A 22,337-nucleotide genomic window follows, 5' to 3' on the forward strand; every position below is an offset into this window, starting at 1 on the left:
TGCCATGTCAAGAAATTAAAAATGATAATAATAAATAAACAGTTAAAAAAACAGATAAGAATATTGGATACCATTTTGCTCGATTGACAACATCCCAAAAACCAGGTTTTGAGAGTTCACATGGTCCTGCAGTAGCTTGCTTGTAATAGGAATAAAACTTCAGCTTTGTGTCATTAGACGTTTGAATGCAACCTATAATCAAAATTCAAGAAATAAATATTTACAGATTAAAATAAATACATAACTTGTATTTCGTAATTTAGGAATTCTTTCAGAAGAAATTACTGAAATTAGAGTCCGGACCCCTCATCCTCAAGCGTCAAAGGTCTATGTTTGGGGATTGGAAAAGGTGAGTGATAAAGGACATTTATGAAAAAGTAGCCCCTGGTGGTCAGTTATAATACCCTCAAAAGTGTGGGTTGTTTCATTACAATGAGGGAAGACCTTGAAAGTCCCATACAAAAGGGACACATTCCCTTCTTTTCTTTCGTCCCGCCCCCCTCGTCGCCCAAAGAAGGAGACATGAAAAGGATGTTATTCAAAATGTTGGGTGGGAATTGGTATTTCTATAGAGCTTTTAATTATAGTTACAATCTAATTAAAGTCCTAATTTACACAAACATTAATAGGAAATAGTGTTGCACATATAAAATAACATCATAAGTTTTCATAATGAAAAAGTTCGGCTTACTGAAGCAAAAAACAATGTAAATAAAATACAAATAAAGTACAAAAACTATAACTTTTTCTGTACTTTATTCACGTTGTTTTTGCTTCAGTAGTAACACTCTAAGTATACTCCCTACCAACAAAATAACTTGGGCCTACATTGGAACCATATTCACGAATCTTGGCTCAATAAGGGTTTAAAAGGGCCGTTATTTTCTGACATTGGCCCTATATAGAATTGTGTATTTTACAGCCACTTTACAACCAATATCGGGCCTATATAAAGCTGTCAGATTCACTTCATATTTTAGATTTATTATTCAGCCAGAGAAAACCAACATAGGCCGATATTGGCTCTATATAGGATCAATATTTAAAAAAAATCTCAATATTGCTCCTTCAGTGGATATTCATGTAGGAACCACATTGAACCGATTTTGAGTTCAACTGGAGCCAAGGTTGCTTGGGTTTTATCCTCCTTTAGGAAGTTTAGTTTAATTATGTGAAGGTCATTTTTATGTCCTATTTTAAATTGACTTTAATGTTTGAAAGTATTCTTTCATGCAACGAACTTTTATATTATCTTACCTTTTATTTATTTAAAATCCCACCCTTTAATTTATTTAAATTCCTACGAACTAATGGTTTTATATATGTACTATTTTTCATCAAATTTTTTATTCTAGTATTTTTTATTTACAAAAATTTGCATCGAACTTGTAAGTAGAGAGTAAAATAAGTCTCAAATGAATCCCAAACTATTTGAATATTATGTTCAAGATTAATAACAAAAATATTAAAATAATTTGTTAAAAATTTAGGAAGAATAGTTAGAATTTTTAAAAGCGAAAAAAAGAACACCTAATATTTCCAATCGTAAAAATTTTTTTGTGTAAAACAGCAATATGTTATTTTTACTACAGATATGGTTAACAATATTTTTCTTACTAATAACTGCGTTAACAACATGCACTTAATGCTGAGTTAAATATGTCTTGATTTTTCGATAAAAAAATAAAATTATTAACTGTTAAGTTTACTCGATATTTAAAAAAAAAAAAAATTCTTCACTATTAAAGATATTACACAGTCTTAAAAACACCCCCTTCCCCTAGAAGTCTAAAAGCCCTTGCTTACTTTTTGTGACTCATTAGCAACGAGATGTTATTTCTATTTATTGACTTATTTCTACTATTACATTTGAAAGAAACAATCAGAACAAATTCCTATAACTAAAAATGCTCTAGTGATGCGACCGATCTCAATATTAGTGACGTAAATTCTTAAAAATACCAATGGATGATCTTTCAACTTTTTACTTCGACTCAAACTATTCAAAATAAACAAGGTGGAAATAAAAAGCATGATTTTTTTTTTATGAACGTCATAAGTATAAAAAGGTTTAGAATTCCACGTCAAAAGTTGAGTAACTTGATTGACAAGTGTCAAATTTTCAAAGGAGATCCTGCAATCGTTTCAGAACTCTTTATGTAAGGTATTTTCCCTGCATATATTGTGTCTCCCCTCCCCCTCTGTCCAATTTTTAAATACCAATCATGACAGTAATTACTTATTTTCCTCACATGGCCATAAGATCTATGAAAGAGTTAGGAATTTGTAAAATGAACTCCCCGACCCCTACACAACACTTATAATATACCAAGGCGAACACAAGCACTCAGAAAATTCCGAGATTTTTGCCTGATTTTTGTAACCGGTGGCATAAAGCTTAATATTAATTTTTCAGTCATTCTTCAACATAAAATAAATAAGACAGTTAGAGCAAGTTACAATTTCAAATCAATATAGGCCATAAAAGTTAAAAATAAGCATCGAAAAATTACGAGACTTTTTCCAATTTTTTTTTATTTTTTATTTATTCATATTTTTTATTATTAAATTTCCTGTTTTTTTTTTTTCCTTGTTCTACAGCCACTCTGTATAAACATATAATCCAGGCAACAGGGCCTGGAAAAATAGACGGAGTTTTAATTTCTAGTATATTTTAATTTTTCAAAGGTGCTGAACACAAATCAATTTTTTTCAGGATTTTTTTTCTTTTCTTTTCTTTTGTGTCAAAAAATTTGTGAAGGCATATTTTAAAAGAGAACATTTTTTTAAAATTCGGTATCTTTTATTTTATTTTATAAACATCGTTGAGCAGCTGACCAAATTTTGAGTTTATGACTAACATTGGTAATCGTAAATTGTAATCGTTAATTTTGAACCCAAGGGAAATCTTGGGAGAAATTTGCCTTCGTGGAGGACTTTTTGATGGAACTAACCCGCATTTGCGTTACATAGAAAGGAAAACCATCAAAACTTTCCACGGTTAACCTAACGGCAAAAGAACTCTAACCAACACCCCCTAGATGAGAGTAGGTCTCAGCATGGATCAATTTAGTAGTCCGACGTAACGAACATAAACTGCACAAATAAGAAAGATGTCATTACGTTTGGACTACTAAAGGATGATATTTTTTGTTTATGGTAAGCCGCGCTGTGACATTCTCTCTTCTAGGAGGTATTATTCTAACCCATGATCCGTCAACCACTGAAGATATTTTAGTCCAACACTGTGACCTGTGTGAGCCTTGTGCGGAATTCTTATCGACCAGCCATCGCTGGGATTCGAACCCAGGTCAACTCAACGGAAGGCCAACGCTCGATTCCCTGAGCCACAATGGTTCGAAATCGGCACCCATCCAAAAACATGACCTCAGGATAATAAATCAAAGAATTACGAGAAAAATGACTAAAACACAGACAGGAGGTCTCTTTCAGCACTTCATTGGGAACCGTAGCAGGATTTCTAAATACAGAAGAAACTTTTTCTGTTAGGAAACCAATAACTTAACCTATGGTCGCCCACACATTGCTTTATAAAAATGGGGGGGGGGTTAAAATCCTAAGAAGAAAATGACGTTATCTTTTGCGTTTCTTGATATCAGAAATAAATAAAAATGTCTTCAATTTAATTTTTTTTCATACAATATTGCACACTTAAACGGCGGAAAATGTATTTCCCTAAAAAAAAAAGTTGTTGTAATAGAAAAAAGCTTAGCATTTTTTAATTCGTAATAAACATGCAATTTTTGTATCTTTAACATCAGCATTTCATAGAGGACTGGAAAATTAGTCGTAACAGCGGACTTCCTGTAATATGCCTTACTCGTTATATCGAGCTTTGACTGCCTGTATCTAATAAACAAAATATTTCCGTTCCCTGAGGAAACTACTGCCCTGCCCTTCAAATAACCTTCGAACTTTCCCTAAAATCATAATTTTTAGGGCCCTTCCCAACGAAAGACTTTTTGACTGTTTTCTTAAATTTTTACCCAATATAACTTTGAAATAACACTCGTGTTAATTTTCCTCACCCCCTCATTAAATCAATAAAATCACGAACCCCAATTAAGCAAATCAAAACTAAAACTTTCAATACAACTTCCAGGGAAAGAAAAGTTCGAAACATTAATGCATGCCATGTCAGAATTTAAACTTCGGAGATACTTCCAATTAATGTCAGTCACGTTACGATTATGATGAAGCAACTGATCTATTCATTTAAACTTCGGGTCATTAATATAATACACAACACATAAGGAAGATTTTTTTCTCAACGGATAACACTGTCAACGTCATTGTCTCGTTAGCTTTCACTATTAATAACAATCTCATAGCGTGACGATTATTTTTATATTCTACAAGAGTAATGATATTAGTATCAGAGTTCTACAGGAAGGAGTCGAAAGAATTATTGCAACATTCAATAACGTGTTTAAAATCTTGCAAATCTCTAGTCATATAACAGTAGAGAGCGTTTTTTAATTTTTTTTAATTTTTTTTAAAATCCTTTTCATACTGTAAAGGAGGGTTACTTTGGGACACAGAGATTTTCTTTGAATAACTCGTTTAAATTGCAGTGTAGAACTTTGAATGATTTACAAAATATATCAGCTAAACTCATTTTCAGAAGAGTAGGCAAAACTTGGATCGAAATAGTAAGGAAATAATATAAAAAATAAATAAATAAATATGTATCTTTTTCTGTATTACAAAATCCTCACAATTATAATTCATGTGACTTTGGGGAGTTTTGGACTGTTCGCCTTAAAATCATTGGACGAGTAGAGGACTAACATCTATTGATACCTCTGTCCAGACATTTTGTGAAAGGTCCATTATGTAAAATTGTGAAAAAATTACTCGTAATTTGTGAATATAAAATAAACGTTAAGTCACATTCTTTCAACCAGGATTTTATGAATTTGTACAAGTAGTGTCCTGTTATTGCAAAAAATATTTTCAAGGAGTTTTTAAATTGCAAAGAGATACAACATTATGCTCAACACTGTAAAATTATAATTAAAAAAAATTTAAATTTTCAAAAATAAACAGCTATTGCTGCTACTAAATTAGCGATGCAACATACATATATTTGGTATTTAGCCTATACTGCACAACACAGAATATTCATTTCGGACGAATAAATGAAGAAGCGTAAAACTTAGCTCGTTTACATCTGTCTTCCCCCCCCCCTCTGGGAAGGGTTTATTCGATTAACAAAACAATAATTAAGATAAACAAATTTGTCAAGGGTCCGATTAAAAGTGATTGAAAGTTTTGTGAAGGGTTCGTTTTTATGAAAAGATATTTTGTGAAGGGTTCGTTTTTATGAAAAGATATTTTGTGAAGGGTTCGTTAACGGACGCAAATTTGTTCTAAACAGACTACCTGGATACAGTGTTTAAAAAAAATTTGACCAATGAGTAATGAGTGATCGAAAGAATGCGATCACAATTTTCTCTTTTTTTGTAATGAATCGTCATTATTCTTTTTTACTTGATTTCTCTTGTAACAGGCAAAATGAGGCGGTTCGATGATGTCTAATATTTTGCATCTCTTCGGCTTTCACAAAAGCATAGGTACATTACATCCTCCTAAGATTCAGTATTCTATATTACTGAACATCAATATAGATATAGTGTTGCGATATCGAAGCCTGAAAGTCGATATAATATATTTAAGGGACGATCAGATACGAGAAGGATGAATATCAATACCATTCAATCGCAAATTAATCGACAGCAACACAATATTCGTTTGGAATGCAATTCGTAATTACAATATAGTAATTAATTAAGTCATGTCAATTTTATTTTAACAAAGCAGAGAAAAAAATGTAACGTTATCAAGCTCATTCCTTTCTCTTTGATAAAGTAAAAATTTGATTTTGTCAAAATAAAATATTTAAGGAACAAGAAAGTTTTTTCCCCCCTTTCATTATTTATTTTATAGAGGAGGTCGATAATCAAAAAAATAGTCGACATCGTCAATATTTGACATCAGAGTTCTGTTTCTGAGTTGCATTCAATACTGAAGAAATAACAAGGATTTAAACAATAGTGTTTCAAATCTACTACTTGAATATGCTGTATTTATCAAGAGTTATTTGAAAAATATACACGTATATACTTTAAGAATGGAATTGCTTCACAGATTGATAAACAATTTGCTATTGAGAAAATATATATATATTTAAATAAATAATAAGTGTTTCTAAAGCAATTAGAATAAATTTAGGCAATCGAAATTGCTCTACAGATTATAGCAATTAACGATTTTTAATGAAGTGGGACATAGAAGACAATGTATACCAGTAATAGGCAAGTAGACAAAAGTGATTATGCAATACTGTCGTGGCGCAATCAATTTTAAAATCGAAAGACAATAAAATTATAAAAAATTCTAGATAAGAGTCATTACAGACTTAGAATATTGAATGAAGAAGCCCAGAGACAGATTGAAATCTAGGTTGCCCCTTACGTTTTCGGTCAAAACCTGTTCTCTGTGACTTTCATGTTTCCTTTTCCTCCGGCTTTTCTCTCAGCAAGACACTACTAAATGAAAACGAACAAGAAAGAAAGAAAAAAAATTCAAGAAAAATCTACTAGAAGTCTCTGGATGGCTTCGCAAAAAAGATAAACAATCCTCAGAATAATTGCTATTTAAAGAAATGGTCAACTAACACTTCAAGGTGTTCAAGAAAAAGCAAATCTTATTCAGATGTTATTCAATTCAAAATAAGCTACGAACTACGAACTTATTGCTGAAATTCATTCAAACTAAGCTATTAAAAAAAATTAAATTCGAACAATGAAGCAAAATCTGATCTAAGTCAGGTATTTTTTCTAGAACCTCAGGACTTTCACTAAAATGTTCATTTTTACTTCCAACGTGAAAATTTAAATTTGTATAAATTATGATTTTTATGCTGTTTAAAAAATGAATTTTTTTAAAAAATTTCAATGCCATACGGTTAGTAATCAAGTAAAAATTGCAGTTCATCTTCTCCAAATACCCATACATATTACATGGATGAATGCGTCTTTACCATGCGTGTTTTTACACTGAATTAAGGCCTGTTTAGACGATCTAATTTCTTGGACAGAGATTGATTGATATTGATGGAAACTTGTTTTGCTTTGAGCTTGGATCGTGTAAACAAACATCCAAGAACTTGGTCCAACTTCTTGGACGATAGTAGAGCATGTTCTACTTTCCATCCAAGCTTTTTCTCCCTTAACCAATCACCGTCCTAGGTTTTGTGACGTCAACAAGCAGGCAGCAAATTATGACATTTTGTTGTCTGTTTTCATACATTTTAGTCCAAATAAATTGATCTGTTGCGGTTTATTTGTGTTATCGTGATTTTATATGAATTTATTCAGTAATTTTAAAGTCATAATAAGTATGATTTTATAATGTTGAATATGAACAATGCGCATGCGCAAGTGTTTCTCCCGTCCAATCAGTGACATTCAAGAACTTGGATAGTGTCAACGAATCATCAAATTTCTTGGACAGAGAAATCCGTCCAATTTCTCGGATACAAGAAATTGGACCGTGTAAACAGGCCTTTAGTTCAGAATCCCACGTTTAGTGCGAAATTAAGAAAAAGATGATGATCAACCTATCAACACTGGGATTCGAATCAGGGTGACCTTCACTGGGAGACGAGCGCTTAATCCCCTGAACAACCGCGGCTACTTAAAAAAGAATATGAACCCCTTAATAGTCGCATAATTTTGTAGAAGACGGTCATAAATGAGCCAATTTTTGTTATCCGAGAAAATTAAATGAAAAACTGTGCACAATATATGCATTTATTTATTTTTATTTTTAGGCTAATTTTTGGTTTAATATTTGATGAGTGCTAACATCTAGTTTAAAATAAACTATCGCTAAACAAATGGCAAATAGTCGGGTACAGCCATCTGGGATATAGATATTGAGAAATATACATGATTCCGGGCATAAGAAAAGAGTTTTGTAATGTTTTTGGCATTGTTACTTTCGAACACACCTCGTATATATCACGGGCACGAAAAATAGAGGGCTAAACTTCAATCCGTCTCCTTGACCGATGCAGGGTTAAAAATAAGTGACATTTTATGACGCTATTTATCGCATTTATAGAATATAATTAAAATCTTAATCCTTTTTAATGTAAAGTACACTCCTGTAGTAGAATTTACTGAGTCGATCAGCAACACAATCTTCATTAATTCAAACTTGTCTTACAGTATCATAGTCAGAGACTGTTTTAAAAATTCATTAAACATGAATATCACATGTTTAATGTAACATGAATATAGCAAAATGAGTATACAAGAGGCAGATAATTATATATAAAAAAATTATGTTCTTAAAAATTTATGTAAATTTAATTTTTTTTTATAAAATACTTTCAAAAAAATGGAATAAATCACAATGCCAATCACAATGTAATCAAGTAACCAAAATGTTTTGAAAAAAAAGTAGAATTTTTTTTTGTCTTTTTATTTCGTAATGTATATTCCAAAATTCAAGAAAATTAAAGAAAATGAATCGAAATTTTTTGAAATTATCAATTTTCATGCGCTTTTACAGTTATCTTCAGATTGGAAAACAAATTTTATTAAGTAACTGAAACAAACAGAAAAAATTGAATAAATTTAAGAACTGAAAAAGATTTTTCTGTTTCTCTCAGCAATTTCTGAACAATTAAAAAGAAAAAATCTGTAATTGAAAATAGTATGCAGATACTAATATAATACAATGTAAACGTGGTTGAACAGCCGACCCAAATCTGGGTTTACGACTACCAATGTTCAACTCCGTAGACTTGCAATTTTAAACCTAATCCAGAAGACAAAAGAACTTCAAGATCAAATATTGGGAGAAATTGGCCTTCGTTGAGGACTTTTTGGTGGAACTAACCCGCACTTGCGTTACATGTAAAGGAAAACCACGAAATCCTCCCACGGTTAGCCTGATGGCAAGTGAATTCTAACCCATGCTCCGTTTACCACTGAGGATATTTTACATCAGCACTGTGGTCAGCGCGAGCCAGATGCAGAATTCGTATTGACCAGAAATTACTGTGATTCGAACCAGGTTCACCTCATTAAAAAGCAAACGCTCTTATACCCTGAGACACCAAGGCTCTATCTGCAGATATTTTATTTTTATTTTTCATAACCGTCGTCGAACAGCCGATCCAATTTTTGGGTTTACGAATACTAATGGTCAACTCCGTTAGACTTGCAATTTTGAACCCAATCCAGAAGACAAGGAAAACTCCTGGATCAGTACCCCCAGAGGTATTGATTTGTTATGGGAACATGGAGGACTTAGCAACTCGACAGACAGGGTGCGTAGCTAAGTTATTCAACTAAAAATAAGCACCTTTTAAGCACTCAAGAGATATTTTTAACCACTTTAAAAAAATATCCTAATTAGGCAGTGTGGGAAAGTTATTGACAATTGACGATTTTATCGTGTTTTAACTGTCATATAAAAAAAACCTTCTGGTATTGTTTTTGATAATTGTCAAAAATCATGAAATTTTGAATTATGCAAAACGAATGGCGCTTTCATACGCTACGGACTGACAATACGCCGAAACAGATTGGGGTTGAATTCAGGGGTCTGTCCAGACATTTTGTGAAAGGTCCGTTTTTCGTGAAATTGTGAAAAAATTACTCACAGTTTTTCAATCAGGGTCCGCTTTTATGAATTTGTGCAAATAGGGTCCGTTATTGCAAAAATAAACTTTTTCAAGGAGTTTTTAAATTGTAAAGACATACATGATAATGCTCAACACTGTAAAATTATAATTAAAAAAATTAAATTTTAAAAAATAAACAACAATTGCTGCTTCTAAATTAGAGATGCAACATACAAATATTTGGTATTTAGCCTATACTGCTGAACGCAGAATATTCATTTCGGACGAATAATGGAAGAATCGTCTGCCGAAGATAAAACTTAATTCATTTACATCCATCTTTCCTGTTTTGTGCCCTGGAAAGGGTTTATTTGATTGACAAAATAATAATGAAGATAAACAAATTTGTGAAGGGTCCGATTAAAAGAAAAATCATTTTGTGAAGGGTCCGTTTTTAAGTTAAAATATTTTGTGAAGGGTCCGTTTTTATGGAAAGATATTTTGTGAAGGGTCCGTTAACGGACCCAAATTTCTTCTAAACAGACCCCTGGAATTAATTGTGAAAACGTTGAATAGAGCAATGTGTCTTTTTGCATAATTCATAGCGAAAATCAGCAAGGTCAAGGAAAAATCTCATTTTGAAAAAGGGAAAATTAAGCACTTTTTAAAAACACCCAACGAAAAAAGCACCCTTAAGGGCTTTTAACAAACGAAAAATCAAAATAAGCACCTTTAAGGACTTTTTAAAAACGCTACGCACCCTGGACAGATTTAACGTGCATCAGTCACCATGTACTACACGGGGAACCCACGATTTCTTAGACATGGGCCCAGTGCCCTACCAACCAGGTTATCCCGGCCTAATCTGCAGATATTTATTGTAATAATTTGTATCCCCCATCGCCCTGTTTCAGGGATCTGCAACCAGAATGAGTATATAAAATAGACCTGAAAATAATCATTCGTCGCATGGCTAGATAACATTAAAAAAACATTTTGCGAATTACATTGAATAAACGACTGATCACTTTTGCCCATCAATCTTTCTTTTTTTTCCATTGTTAAATTATAAAAGTGTAGAAAGAGTCTCTGGATAACAGAATTTTGATTAACAGGCTGACTGCCGGTCACCCATATACGGGTGACAACAAAGTTTCTGAAAGGGCCGCGTCACCCGTACTGGGATGACGCTTATTTGACTACTTGCGAAGGATATTCGTATGCATTTGAAAAATTGTTTCACATGAAATAAAAAATGATTTATTAAGAAAATTATTGTAAGCTTCGTAAAAGTTTTCTTGTTCACTGCTATGACTCACAAAGAATCAAGTTTTCCATTTTTCTTCTCGAAATTTCAACGCATGAGGGTGAAGATTTTTAGTTATACTACTCTTCACTCGGCAAAGATTCAAACTGATCGTGCAAAGTGGCGAGATGAGAAACAGATGCGAAAGCAACCGGCACAAGTCAACAAACAAGATACCATGGAAACAAAAGGAGAGAGATATTACTTTTGTAACCACCAGAGACTTGTATTATTAAAATATCGGTGGGGGTACTTAGCAGAAATACGCTTCGTACAGCGGTACTCTTGACCTGAAGGAGATTTTATAGTAAACGCGAGCAGCAGTCAACGTGTTAAGATGTCCAATAATGTATCCATTCAGTTTTGAACCTTCAGAATCCACCGATTTGTTGTGTAAAGATTCATGTTAAAAGAGACTTCCCTAACAATTCACATATTTCAAAGTTGTAATGAGTACATTAAATCAGCCCCCCCCCCAAAAAAATACTTTTAAATAAAGTTCTTTAAAGTCAATATGCTTTAATAATTTTGTCACACATTTTTTATTGTTGTATTAATTTTTATGGCCGAAGTTTATTTCTAAATAATTATATAATGAAAAATACATAGATAAAATTTAATCCAAGCAAAAAATATTGCAGAAAGCGGATATTGTATGAAAAGGATATCTGTCATTGACTCATTAGGTCTGAGGAAAAAGTAGCTGAAAGTTTTTAGAGTTTACCAGCTACTGGCTACTATCTGAAAATTTAAATTTTCAGGTCTATATGGAAGAGTAAATACCTTGTTAACAAATGGCACCATTTTTCAAATGAAATCCTTCTTTGCTAAGACCACGCCACGAGGAATATTGTTGCGACATCAGACATTTCACCTTATTACCATAAACCCAAACAATTCACATTTATCGGTCACAAAGATAACACGAAGGCATTATCTGATTCATAACTTCGAGATAATTCCATCTACTCTTCACAATGAGTTATCATTTAATAAAAACAAAAGGCACCCACTCAACAAAAAATTAAAAATCTCACAGATATCAAAGGATTGAACAAATTTTCAAATAATAACTCACTGATACATTTGAACACATGATTATGACACATTCATTATAAGAGTTTTAATTTAACAGCTGCAGTTAAATAATTACAAGATTCGTGGAAGTTGACAAAGAAGCTGATCACGAAAACCGTGTAGGTGAAAACTGAAAACTTTTTGGTAAATTGATATTAGCTTTTCTTTCTAGCAATTGTTAACATATTTGTTTTTAAAATAACGAAAAAAAATTCGATTTAAGTTTTAAGAGGCAATTTAAAAAAAATATAACGATATGTTTGGGAAAAAGAAAATATTTTAATGTCACTCTTTATAATAGACATCAAAGCAATTTTGTCTTTATCATTAGATAAAAATGTTCAGCAATTTTATCGAACGCTTTATGATTAGATTGAAATATATAAACGCATCTGATGCCGTGTTTTCTTTGAAAAAAATTAAAAAAGAAAAAGAGGCATGGATTCTATTTTGTTAAAATTTTTAAAATGGAATAAAATCAAAATTTTCGGTTTCGCTTAATTTGGAGTAAAAAAATAATAAGTAGGATATAATACCTTATTTTTCTTGATAAGCATTAAAGACGCATGCTTTCTATGCATTCATAAAAATGAATGCTTAAAAAGCACGCACTCCTAAGCAGTTGAATACGGAAATGATTAAGAAAAAACAATCAAAAGTTGGTTCGGACCCAATATCCATACCCTCCAACAGAGGAATATAGAAAGAAGAAGTCCAGCTCTTAGAGTTTGTAACTAACGTCAGGATTTGCTCTGTTCTGTATGCTATACTAGAATGAGAGTCAGTATAGTTTGTCTACGGTAAGAACTCCCCCAGCCACAAAGTCTGAGGTCGTTTGGTGCTATGGAAACAAGAATAGCACATTTCAGGGAGGGTAGCTTCTCTCCACTCTAGGGCTAACACAGTAGACCGAAGAAAAAGATTCCCTTTTGCTCGCCGACCCGAACCAAAACCCGTCCTAAACAGTGACCCCACATCCCTACTTGGAATAGTTATACCTCGTTACCATAGTCACCGCTACGGGTCCAGACGAATGGCTGGGAGAGTTCTTACTTTAGGCAAACTATAGATAGGTTACCTGCGAACCGATAATTGGACAACTCTACATGAATGGTTGGGTATGCTACCGCTAGCAATGCCATTTTGTTCTTTCTTTCTTTCTTTGTCAAAATGCATTAGCAGGTTTAATCAACTTCATGTATTTCTTCTTTTAATGTATTTCTTCATTTAATGTTTCATTAATGTTCTTCTTCCCAAGCCCTGTAGTGGTTTGGGGAGAGGAGGGTGAAAACCAGTTTCAAGAGCTTTTGCTATGTGCCCCTAAATGTTGTTTTTTTCTTTATACACAGAGACCACACCAAAACTTGAAAGACGGGTTTACATTATGCCTATGGAAGCTAGCCTCTATCACCTATGTATAGTCTCTGCCTCCAACCACTACGGAATTTCCGTAGTTTCGGGAGAAGATTCTATGAAAGTTCTGTTAGTTTTAGTTCACTACCACTAGAAAAAATATTTTGCAAGAGCCTCAAATGTTGGAGGGCATGCAATGTCCCCTCCCCCCAAGGTGATCTTTAGTCGTCATCTTGAACTTACTGAAGCGAGAGTGGTTTAAAAGGGTAACTTAAACAATACGCTTTTTGTGCCTTTTTTAATGCATAGAAAGCAATACTTATCCAGACATATGAGATATCACTTTCTACAATTTTTTTTTTATGCTGTAAGAAACTAAAAAAATGCGAAGAGACGAATAGTAAATTTTTTTAAATATAAAAAGTATAGTTAAATATTTATACCTACATATGTATCCCAATAGTCCGCATACACTTCAAAACTGATAGCAAAATCTATACTTTAAAATATATTCCTTGTTTTTCAGAATTGATCATTAAATTGTTCTTCATAACTGTTTGGATACTCATTGCATTTACATACATATATCGCATACACATGTATATTTGTGTGTTAAACCGCCTGCTACTGACCGACATTTTATTTTTATGTCAAAATTTATTAGCAGATTTAATCAACATGGATGATATAAATGTATTTTTCAAGACATATCTTAATTAATAGTACAGTACTGTTTATCAATAGTGTAAAAATGCAAACCAAGAATAAATAAAAAAGAGAAAACTCTTCTGCTCCACCCCAACCCCAGTAGTGGTTGGGAGAACCTCTGCTGCAGTGCTCCTTAATGTTGCTTTTACCTTTATACACAGGGACCACACCAAGCTTTGGGTGATTACTTTACATTATGTCTATGGTAACTAGCCTTCTTTCCATTACGTATATTCTTTGCTTCGGAAGCCCTGATCATTTAATATTACTACATGGACAAAGAGGAAGTAGGGGGTCCATTGCATTGTTTTACGCTAAATCAAACAAGAACCAACTAGATAAGACTAATAGTTTAGAAATTATATGAGAGTTTAAAATAATTAATCCTACAGTTTATGACTTTAATACCTCACGCAAAAAAACCTTTATAACCGCATAAACAGATATATGTTCAAAAAATTGTATCTTTTCTCCAGAAACTATTATAACTCTTAGGAACTCTAATTCTGTTTTTTTATCTGAATTAAATACACAGGATTAGTATTTAATACTTCGCTAGGCTATGTAAAAATGTCAGAGGAATGGATAGTATGAAATTGTATTTTTTATAAATAAAAATTTTAACCACGTTTGAATAGAATATTCTATCGACTTTGCTTTGGTTTCATTCGACTGAGCGTGAAGAATAGAAAACGCTTCACAAGTCTACAATAGGAAAGTCATACAGCCATACCATATAAAAACACAACGTAAGCGGAAAAAAATTCAAATTTTAGATTTTTATCTATTTTACATTTTTGTATTATAAGCTACATATTGAAAAGAAAATAGTTTTGTTTTATCAATTCCCTAAACTTTTATTATAGCGTTCTATGATAGCAAAAGCAAGGAAAAGAAAATAGTTATCAAGGCGCTTTTTTCGAAATCTATCGAAAAGCACTTAAGTTGTTTGTTTTTTTCAATTGCACGTCAGTATATACGCGTAAATAGGTATAATCAGAAATTGTACATTTTCATACTTCATATTTACTTTCTCTTATAATTTCAAAACCATTAATCCCGTCAAACTTGTCATTTAATTCAGCGTAAAAAATACACTTGAAAAAATACCTCACTTGTCCAAAAAGTAATGTTTAATGCCCTTCTTCTTCTCAGTAAATTCAGGATGTGCGACTAAAGATCATCTCCAGGGACAAACTTAGGGTTGTTCGGAAAGTAATTTCGTTTTTCCGATAGAGGATTTAATTGTATTTTTTCGAACCCATAAGCCGCACTATCATAACATGTTTTGAGAGCTGATATAGCAAGGCTTGTGTGTGAAAAAGTTCAATTAATTCTACGCAGTAGTTTTTGGTTGATGCCCTTTTAAATATGGAAAGCAATAAGCGACATTTTCGTAATATTTTACTTTTTTACTATAGAAAAGGTAAAAATGATGTTCATGCCAGAAAGAAATTAACCGATGTGTATAGAGAAGATGTATTGACAGTACGCCAGTGCCAGTACAGGTTTGCAAAATTTCGATCCGGCAGTTTTGATGTTGAAGATGCACCACGTTCTGGAAGGCTGGTTGAAAATGATAGACACAATAAAGACATTAGTGGATGCAAATCGGTAAATAACAACACGTGAGATCGGTGAGTGGTTAAATTTATCGAATTCAATTGTTTATGACTACTTGAAAGGCCTGGGTTTAACCTCGAAGCTCGAGATATGGGTTCCCAATGTTCTCACTGGAGAGAAATTTGTGTCGTCGCGTTGACGTCTGTGATTCGCTTCTCAAACGTCACGAAAACGATCGATTTTTGAAGCACATTATTACTGGGGACGAAAAATGGGTTGTCTATAACAATGTCAAACACAAGAGACCATGGAGCAAAAAAGATGAACCGGTTTAAAGCATTTCGAAGGCTAATATCCATCAAAAAACGATGATGCAGTCTGTTTGGTGGGATTTTAAAGGAACAGCTCTTTTTTTTTTTTTTTTGAGCTTTTACCGGATAACACAATAATTAATTCGGAAGTCTAGTGTCGTCAGCTGAACAAACTGTTGAATTCTGCTGAATGATACACTTCAACAGAAAAGGCCAGAATTTATCAACAGAAAAGGTATAATGTTCCACCAAGATAATGCGAGACCTCATACAAGTTTGGTCACTCGCCAAAAGCTTTTACAACTTGAATGGGATACATTACCACACCCACCATATTCTCCAGATCTGGCGCATTCATTATATTATGCGAAATATTCATTATATTATACGAAATATTCATTATATTATACGTATTTATTCATTATACGAAAATTATCTTTCATCCCCCCCCCCCGCAAAAAAAAAACGAAATTACTTTCCAAACAATATATTGAGTCGGAATCACAACGTTTAAGCAAGTCTTGCGCCAAATTCAAAGAGAAAACAAACAAGATAAATAAGCGAAAAATCGCTTATGTGCTCTGGGTCATGGAACCCACAAAGAAAGTAAACGCTCTGAGGGTGTGCCAAAGAATCAATTAGAAAAATTAGAGAATCATTAAGAAGTTAGCTACTTTTTCATCAAGTGAAAAAATCAGACGAAAAACAAATTATAAAAATATTTATTTTTTTCTCATGAATAAAAAGAGACAAGAAGTATTGTATTTCTACAGATGAAATACACTTCAAAAAGTTAATTCAAATAAAAATAATTGCTTATATTCTTGTACTTATTTTTTAAAAAAAACCTTTATTTATTCGCATAAATCGCAAGCATAATTAATAATATTTTTGTATATTTATTCCAAATATAATAATTATTTTTTTCGCATTTACTCCAAACGCAATTATAAATTTTTTCACGGTTATTCCAAACTTAATTTTTTTTTTCCGTCTTTATTCCAAAAATAATTATTACTTTTTTTCGTATTTATTCCAAACATAATTATAAATTTTGTATTAATTTGAAGCATAATTAATTTTTAAGTCAAACAGTGCTATAAATGACAGCAAAAAAGCTTAATTACCCCTCTAAGAAAAATGCCCAGGTTGATTATTTCAGAAAGGTTGTTCTTTCAAAGACCCATAGCGATGATGAAACACTTTGAAGGCCGAAAATTCAACAAAAGCACTGCGAAGAGCGTCAATCAATTTTTAAATAAAAGTTCTACAAAAAAAAACTATGAATAAATCAAAACTTTACTTCCCCTCCTCCAACTAATAACTAAGTCTACATTTAAAATTCAATTGGAGGAAAAAAAGTAAAGTAGGGGAATCCCATCGAAGAGAGGAATCATAAAATGTTTAGCGAACGTTACAAAAACGAGGGAAGGTCGCTTAAACAGCAAACATTTGTAGAAAGATTTGACAAGACCTAATGGAATATATATAAGAAGAAAAAAAAGTACACATGAGAAATAGATGAGTTAAAGGAAAACACGAACATTCACATTAAGCGTAGAAGGAAAACATAAGACAAGAAATTAAACTTGCTTAACGGCATCTTAGTATATTTCATAATACTACAGCTATTTCGCTATATAAGGAAGAAAAAATGAATTCCATAGCAATTATTCGAGTTGCATTATTAAATAAATGGAAAGGGGGCTGTTCAAAAAGTACGTACACAAAAATGGAGAAATTTTAAACCCTTCCCCCCCCCCTTCGTACATTACCGTACATAAGGTCTTACTCCCCCCCCCTTAGAGTACGTACATTTTATTAGTCTACCCCCCTTTTTTCATAAAAATTAAAATAATTATGTTTTAAATAAAATTAAATATTCACTTAAGGAGGGTGTGGGATAAAGTCAAATTTAAATTTGGTGTATGTTTATAAAGTACGTACTTTGTATAATACCTCCCCCCCTCCCCATCGTACAAAACCGTACATAATAGCAAATCCCCTCCCCCCCCCCTTCGGGATGTACGTACTTTTTGAACGGCCCCAAGGTGATTTTATTTAACAAAGAAAGGTCAATCTGAAGTGCAGAACGAGAGATAATATTTGTAGATGTAAATTTTCAAATTTGCGCTAGTGTTAGTAAGGAAATGAGAAAATAATACTTGGTTTTCCTCGAATAAACTTCTTTGTAAACAATAAAAATAAATATTGAGAAATTAAATTGAGCAGAATTCGTTTCTTTGAATTTTATAAGAGAATAAATATCAGCAAGCACAAAAACGAGTTTTTGTATTTCAAATTTCAAAGAAATCATTAAAAATTATAGTGTTCAGAAAACCAAAAATAAAAAAATGCATCAAAGTATAAAAAGTTATTAAAAAAAAAATCTAAATGACAAAAAAAAAGCATTGGTCGCTAGCATCTTTAATTATAAAAGATTAGAAGAGAAAAAAGAAACGTACGAAAGGAAGAAAAAGAAAACTATATTTTAAAATTTTAACTAGGAGAAATTTTTCCATCCAAATAAAAATCATTAAAATCAAAGAATTATTTTCGATTCATGCAACTTTTCATGAGTCCATATAATCAGGGGTCTGTCCAGACATTTTGTGAAGGGTCCGGTTTTCGTGAAATTGTGAAAAAATTACTCACATTCTTTCAACCAGGGTCCGCTTTTATGAATTTGTGCAAATAGGGTCCATTATTGCAAAAAAACTTTTTCAAGGAGTTTTTAAATTGTAAAGACATACAAGATTATGCTCAACACTGTAAAATTATAATTAAAAAAATTAATTTTAAAAAAATAAAGCTACTAAATTAGCGATGCAACATACAAATATTTGATACAATATTTGATGCAACATACAAATATTGAAATACGCCGAAATTCATTTCGGGAAGAATCGTTTGCCGAAGACAAAACTTAATTCGTTTACATCCATCTTTCTTGTTTTCTGCCCTGGGAAGGGTTTATTCGATTAAAAAGATAATAATGAAGATAAAAAAAATTGTGAAGGGTCCGATTAAAAGAAAAATCATTTTGTGAAGGGTCCGTTTTTAAGCTAAAATATTTTGTGAAGGGTCCGTTTTTATGAAAAGATATTTTGTGAAGGGTCCGTTAACGGACCCAAATTTCTTCTAAACAGACCCCTGATATAATGCAGCCGTGGAGTCACTTTTTAATCATAAAAAAATTGGATTATTAACGCAGAGGCTTTTCGTTGACATTTTCTTAAGCTGGCTAAACAGAGACAAAACGTAACCAAACATGTATGCATAAATAATCATTATTCGTTAAAAATCACAATTCCATGCGATGGCAGAACCCTCGAAGAAAAAACCTGGAAGAAATATAGATTTCGAGTTCTTAACAGGGTTTCTTCAAAGCTCCCTGGCCAAGGAAAATAAAACAAAATGAAAAAAAAAACTATTATTTAAAAAAAAATCGCAGTTTAAGTGCTTTACATTTAAGACAAAGCAGTAATTTTTAAACTACACATATATCATGACATGATGTCTAAAAGAATTATCTGGACTTGACGATGGACAAATAATTTAATATTTATAAGTCATTAAACTTGTTTAAAAAAAATGCCAATTTGGCGAGATTTTCCCCCCCTCTAGATAAAAATCAATGCACAACTCTCAATTTTTACAAATTTGTACGAACACAGATAAAGCAGCGTTGGCGTAACTTATAATAAATATTAAAAAATTAGGACAAATTCTTCTTTTTCGCAACATAGTAGCTTTTTCTATAGTAGCGATGTGCTATTTTCAAAAATAGCATAGAGAGCCATTTATGAAAATGTCTAAAAACGTTATGGACAGAGCCTCCGAAAAATAGCCTGAACGGAAAATTTATGTAAAGAAATCAAAGCGAGCATTTTCCCTTATTCTTTTTTTTTTTTCTAACCTGAAATATTTTTAACTCGAAGATTTCATAAATCCCCGTTCCAGTCTAATCCTCTTTCCGGTAAATGTACACTATAAAAAGTTAAAGCCATCTCTACTCAAGCAAGTCTTGTAAAAACTCTTAAATTCCTTTCAAAAACAAATTCGACTTCTTTATAAAAAGCAAGGATGACGATAGTTTCCTTCAACTGAAGAGCCGTCTTTAGAATGGCATACTTTTGAAAATTCTTTAATAAATTTTCTCTCATTTATCCTCAAAAATACATTTGTTCATTGTTCACGAAGGTAGAGTGAGTTTTGCAGCACTCCCCGTGGCGACATAGTAGCAGAACGTTACAGAGTTCTTGCAGAAAGATTTTTCCTTTAGGAAGCAAAAAATTTAGCTTTTCTTTTCTGCAGAAATTTTCGAAAGATTTTATCTTTTCCTCAGAATTATATTCAAAAGATACCTTTCTCGCGCATTGGAAAATAAAGAATAATGAAGTAAAAAATTTGGTTTTCTTTTGTGTAAAAATTTTCGTTCTATTTTTTCACGCAATTATTACTACTGATTTACAACGGGTCTGTTCAGACACTTTGTGAAAAGTCCCGTTTTCGTAAAATTGTGAAAAAACTACTCATAATTTGTGAACATAAAATAAGCGTTAAGTAACATTCTTTAAACCAGGGTTCTGCTTTTGTGAATTTGTGTAAATAGGGTCCTGTTATTGCAAAAATTTCTAAAAACCTCTTCAAGAAGTTTTTAAATTGTAAATAGATAAGCGTTAAGTAACATTCTTTAAACCAGGGTTCTGCTTTTGTGAATTTGTGTAAATAGTGTCCTGTTATTGCAAAAATTGCTAAAAACCTCTTCAAGAAGTTTTTAAATTGTAAATAGATAAGCGATAAGTAACATTCTTTAAACCAGGGTTCTGCTTTTGTGAATTTGTGTAAATAGGGTCCTGTTATTGAAAAAATTGCTAAAAACCTCTTCAAGAAGTTTTTAAATTGTAAATAGATACAAGATTCTGCTCAACAATTGCTGCTACTTAATTAGATGCAACATACAAATATTTGGTATTTAGCCTATACTGCTCAAAGCAGAATATTCATTTCGGACAAATAATGGAAACAAAATCAATCACATTTTTAATAATTTCAATTGACATAAACTGCTGTTTGTAGAAAATGCAACACCATGAAGGAATCATCAGAATCAAATGAAATTCGCAGCAAATGTCAATTATAGGATATTATGCAAATTAATAAAGTTTCAGAGCCATCGCGCGTGCGTGGCGCGCGCAGCGCCCTCTGAATTGATGCTGAAAGCGTATAAACAGTGGCGTAGCGAGGGGGGAGCAAGGGAGGGCATCATGCCCCGGGCGCTACTCACAAAGGGGCGCCAAATGCAAACAAAAAAAAATTGCTGGATAATTTTTATTTTTATTATAATTTATTTCTGCAAAATATATTTTAAATTTAGTGCCAGTGAAATATAATAAATGTTAATTCGTAAATAAAAAGGAACACTAATCAAACTGTAATAATATATTCATAATAGAAATGACACTTTTTTTTCTAATGGCTGGGCTGACTCGACCTGTGACTGTCAGCACTTCCTTATGGCATCTACGCTGTGTGGTTACATATATTATCTCCAAATATTTGCAGTGTATAAAGTATTTGTATGTTTGTACAGTGTATAATACAGATTTCAATGGAATAGAACTCTTTATCGAAGAATGTGACTGTAAAATGTTACTCCTTAGTAGAAAAGAAATTGAACTTAAAACTCCATTAGAATTTCTTACTTTTATAATCCAGTATGGAGAAGATGTTTTTCCAAACCTTAGAGTTGCACTTCAAATACTCCTGACTATCTCAGAATCAATTGCTAGCTGCGAATGGTCATTCAGCAAATTAAAATTAATTTTGACATATCTACGATCAACGGAGGACAAGATCGCCTAAGTGACCTAGCATTTTTAAGTGTGGAAAGAGAAAAATTTGAAATAATCGACTTTGATGATATTATTGATAAATTTGCTTCATCAAAAGCGGAAAATTTATACATAGTAATTAGTTTTATAATTGTATTATAATCATATTATTAAATATATGTATCTCCTTAGAGATAATAAATATTTACTTTTTTATTGTTTTAAAACTGCGTGTTTTTAAAATATTTCTTTATAAATATGTAAAATAAATAATAGGTATCTTATGAACTAATTCTAGATGATCATATACATTTCAAAATCTAGTCTTGCTTTCTCAACTACACTTTTTGTCTCAAATTTAATGCCTAACTTGAGCCTATGACTATGAGCCTTTACTTTATTTATTTATTACTTTGCGAGTATATTTTACTTATAATATTAAATGGTTTTCAAATGGGGGGGGGGCGCTAAAAAGGTATTGCGCCCCGGGCGCGAGTTAAGCTCGCTACGGCACTGAT

The 22,337-nt window shown here is 32.2% G+C and overlaps 1 protein-coding gene across 2 annotated transcripts in view; it reads right to left on the bottom strand.

Annotated features, from left to right (window-relative positions):
- LOC107438424 (acyl-CoA-binding domain-containing protein 5) overlaps nt 1-22,337 on the bottom strand; it is a 47,985-nt gene that overhangs the window by 21,446 nt on the left and 4,202 nt on the right. Inside the window, exons 1-2 of one of the 2 annotated variants that reach the window (XM_016050721.3) lie at nt 286-440; nt 72-192 (exon numbers count right to left, since the gene is read on the bottom strand). In XM_016050721.3, the coding sequence (XP_015906207.1) occupies nt 72-192; nt 286-310 (146 nt within the window). In that variant the 5' untranslated portion in view covers nt 311-440. Of the gene's footprint in view, nt 1-71; nt 193-285; nt 441-22,337 lie in introns of those variants that run through there. The other variant, XM_016050720.3, reaches the window with a different exon arrangement.

This window comes from Parasteatoda tepidariorum, chromosome 8 (assembly GCF_043381705.1).
Source record: "Parasteatoda tepidariorum isolate YZ-2023 chromosome 8, CAS_Ptep_4.0, whole genome shotgun sequence".
Classification (NCBI taxonomy): Eukaryota; Metazoa; Arthropoda; class Arachnida; order Araneae; family Theridiidae; genus Parasteatoda; species Parasteatoda tepidariorum.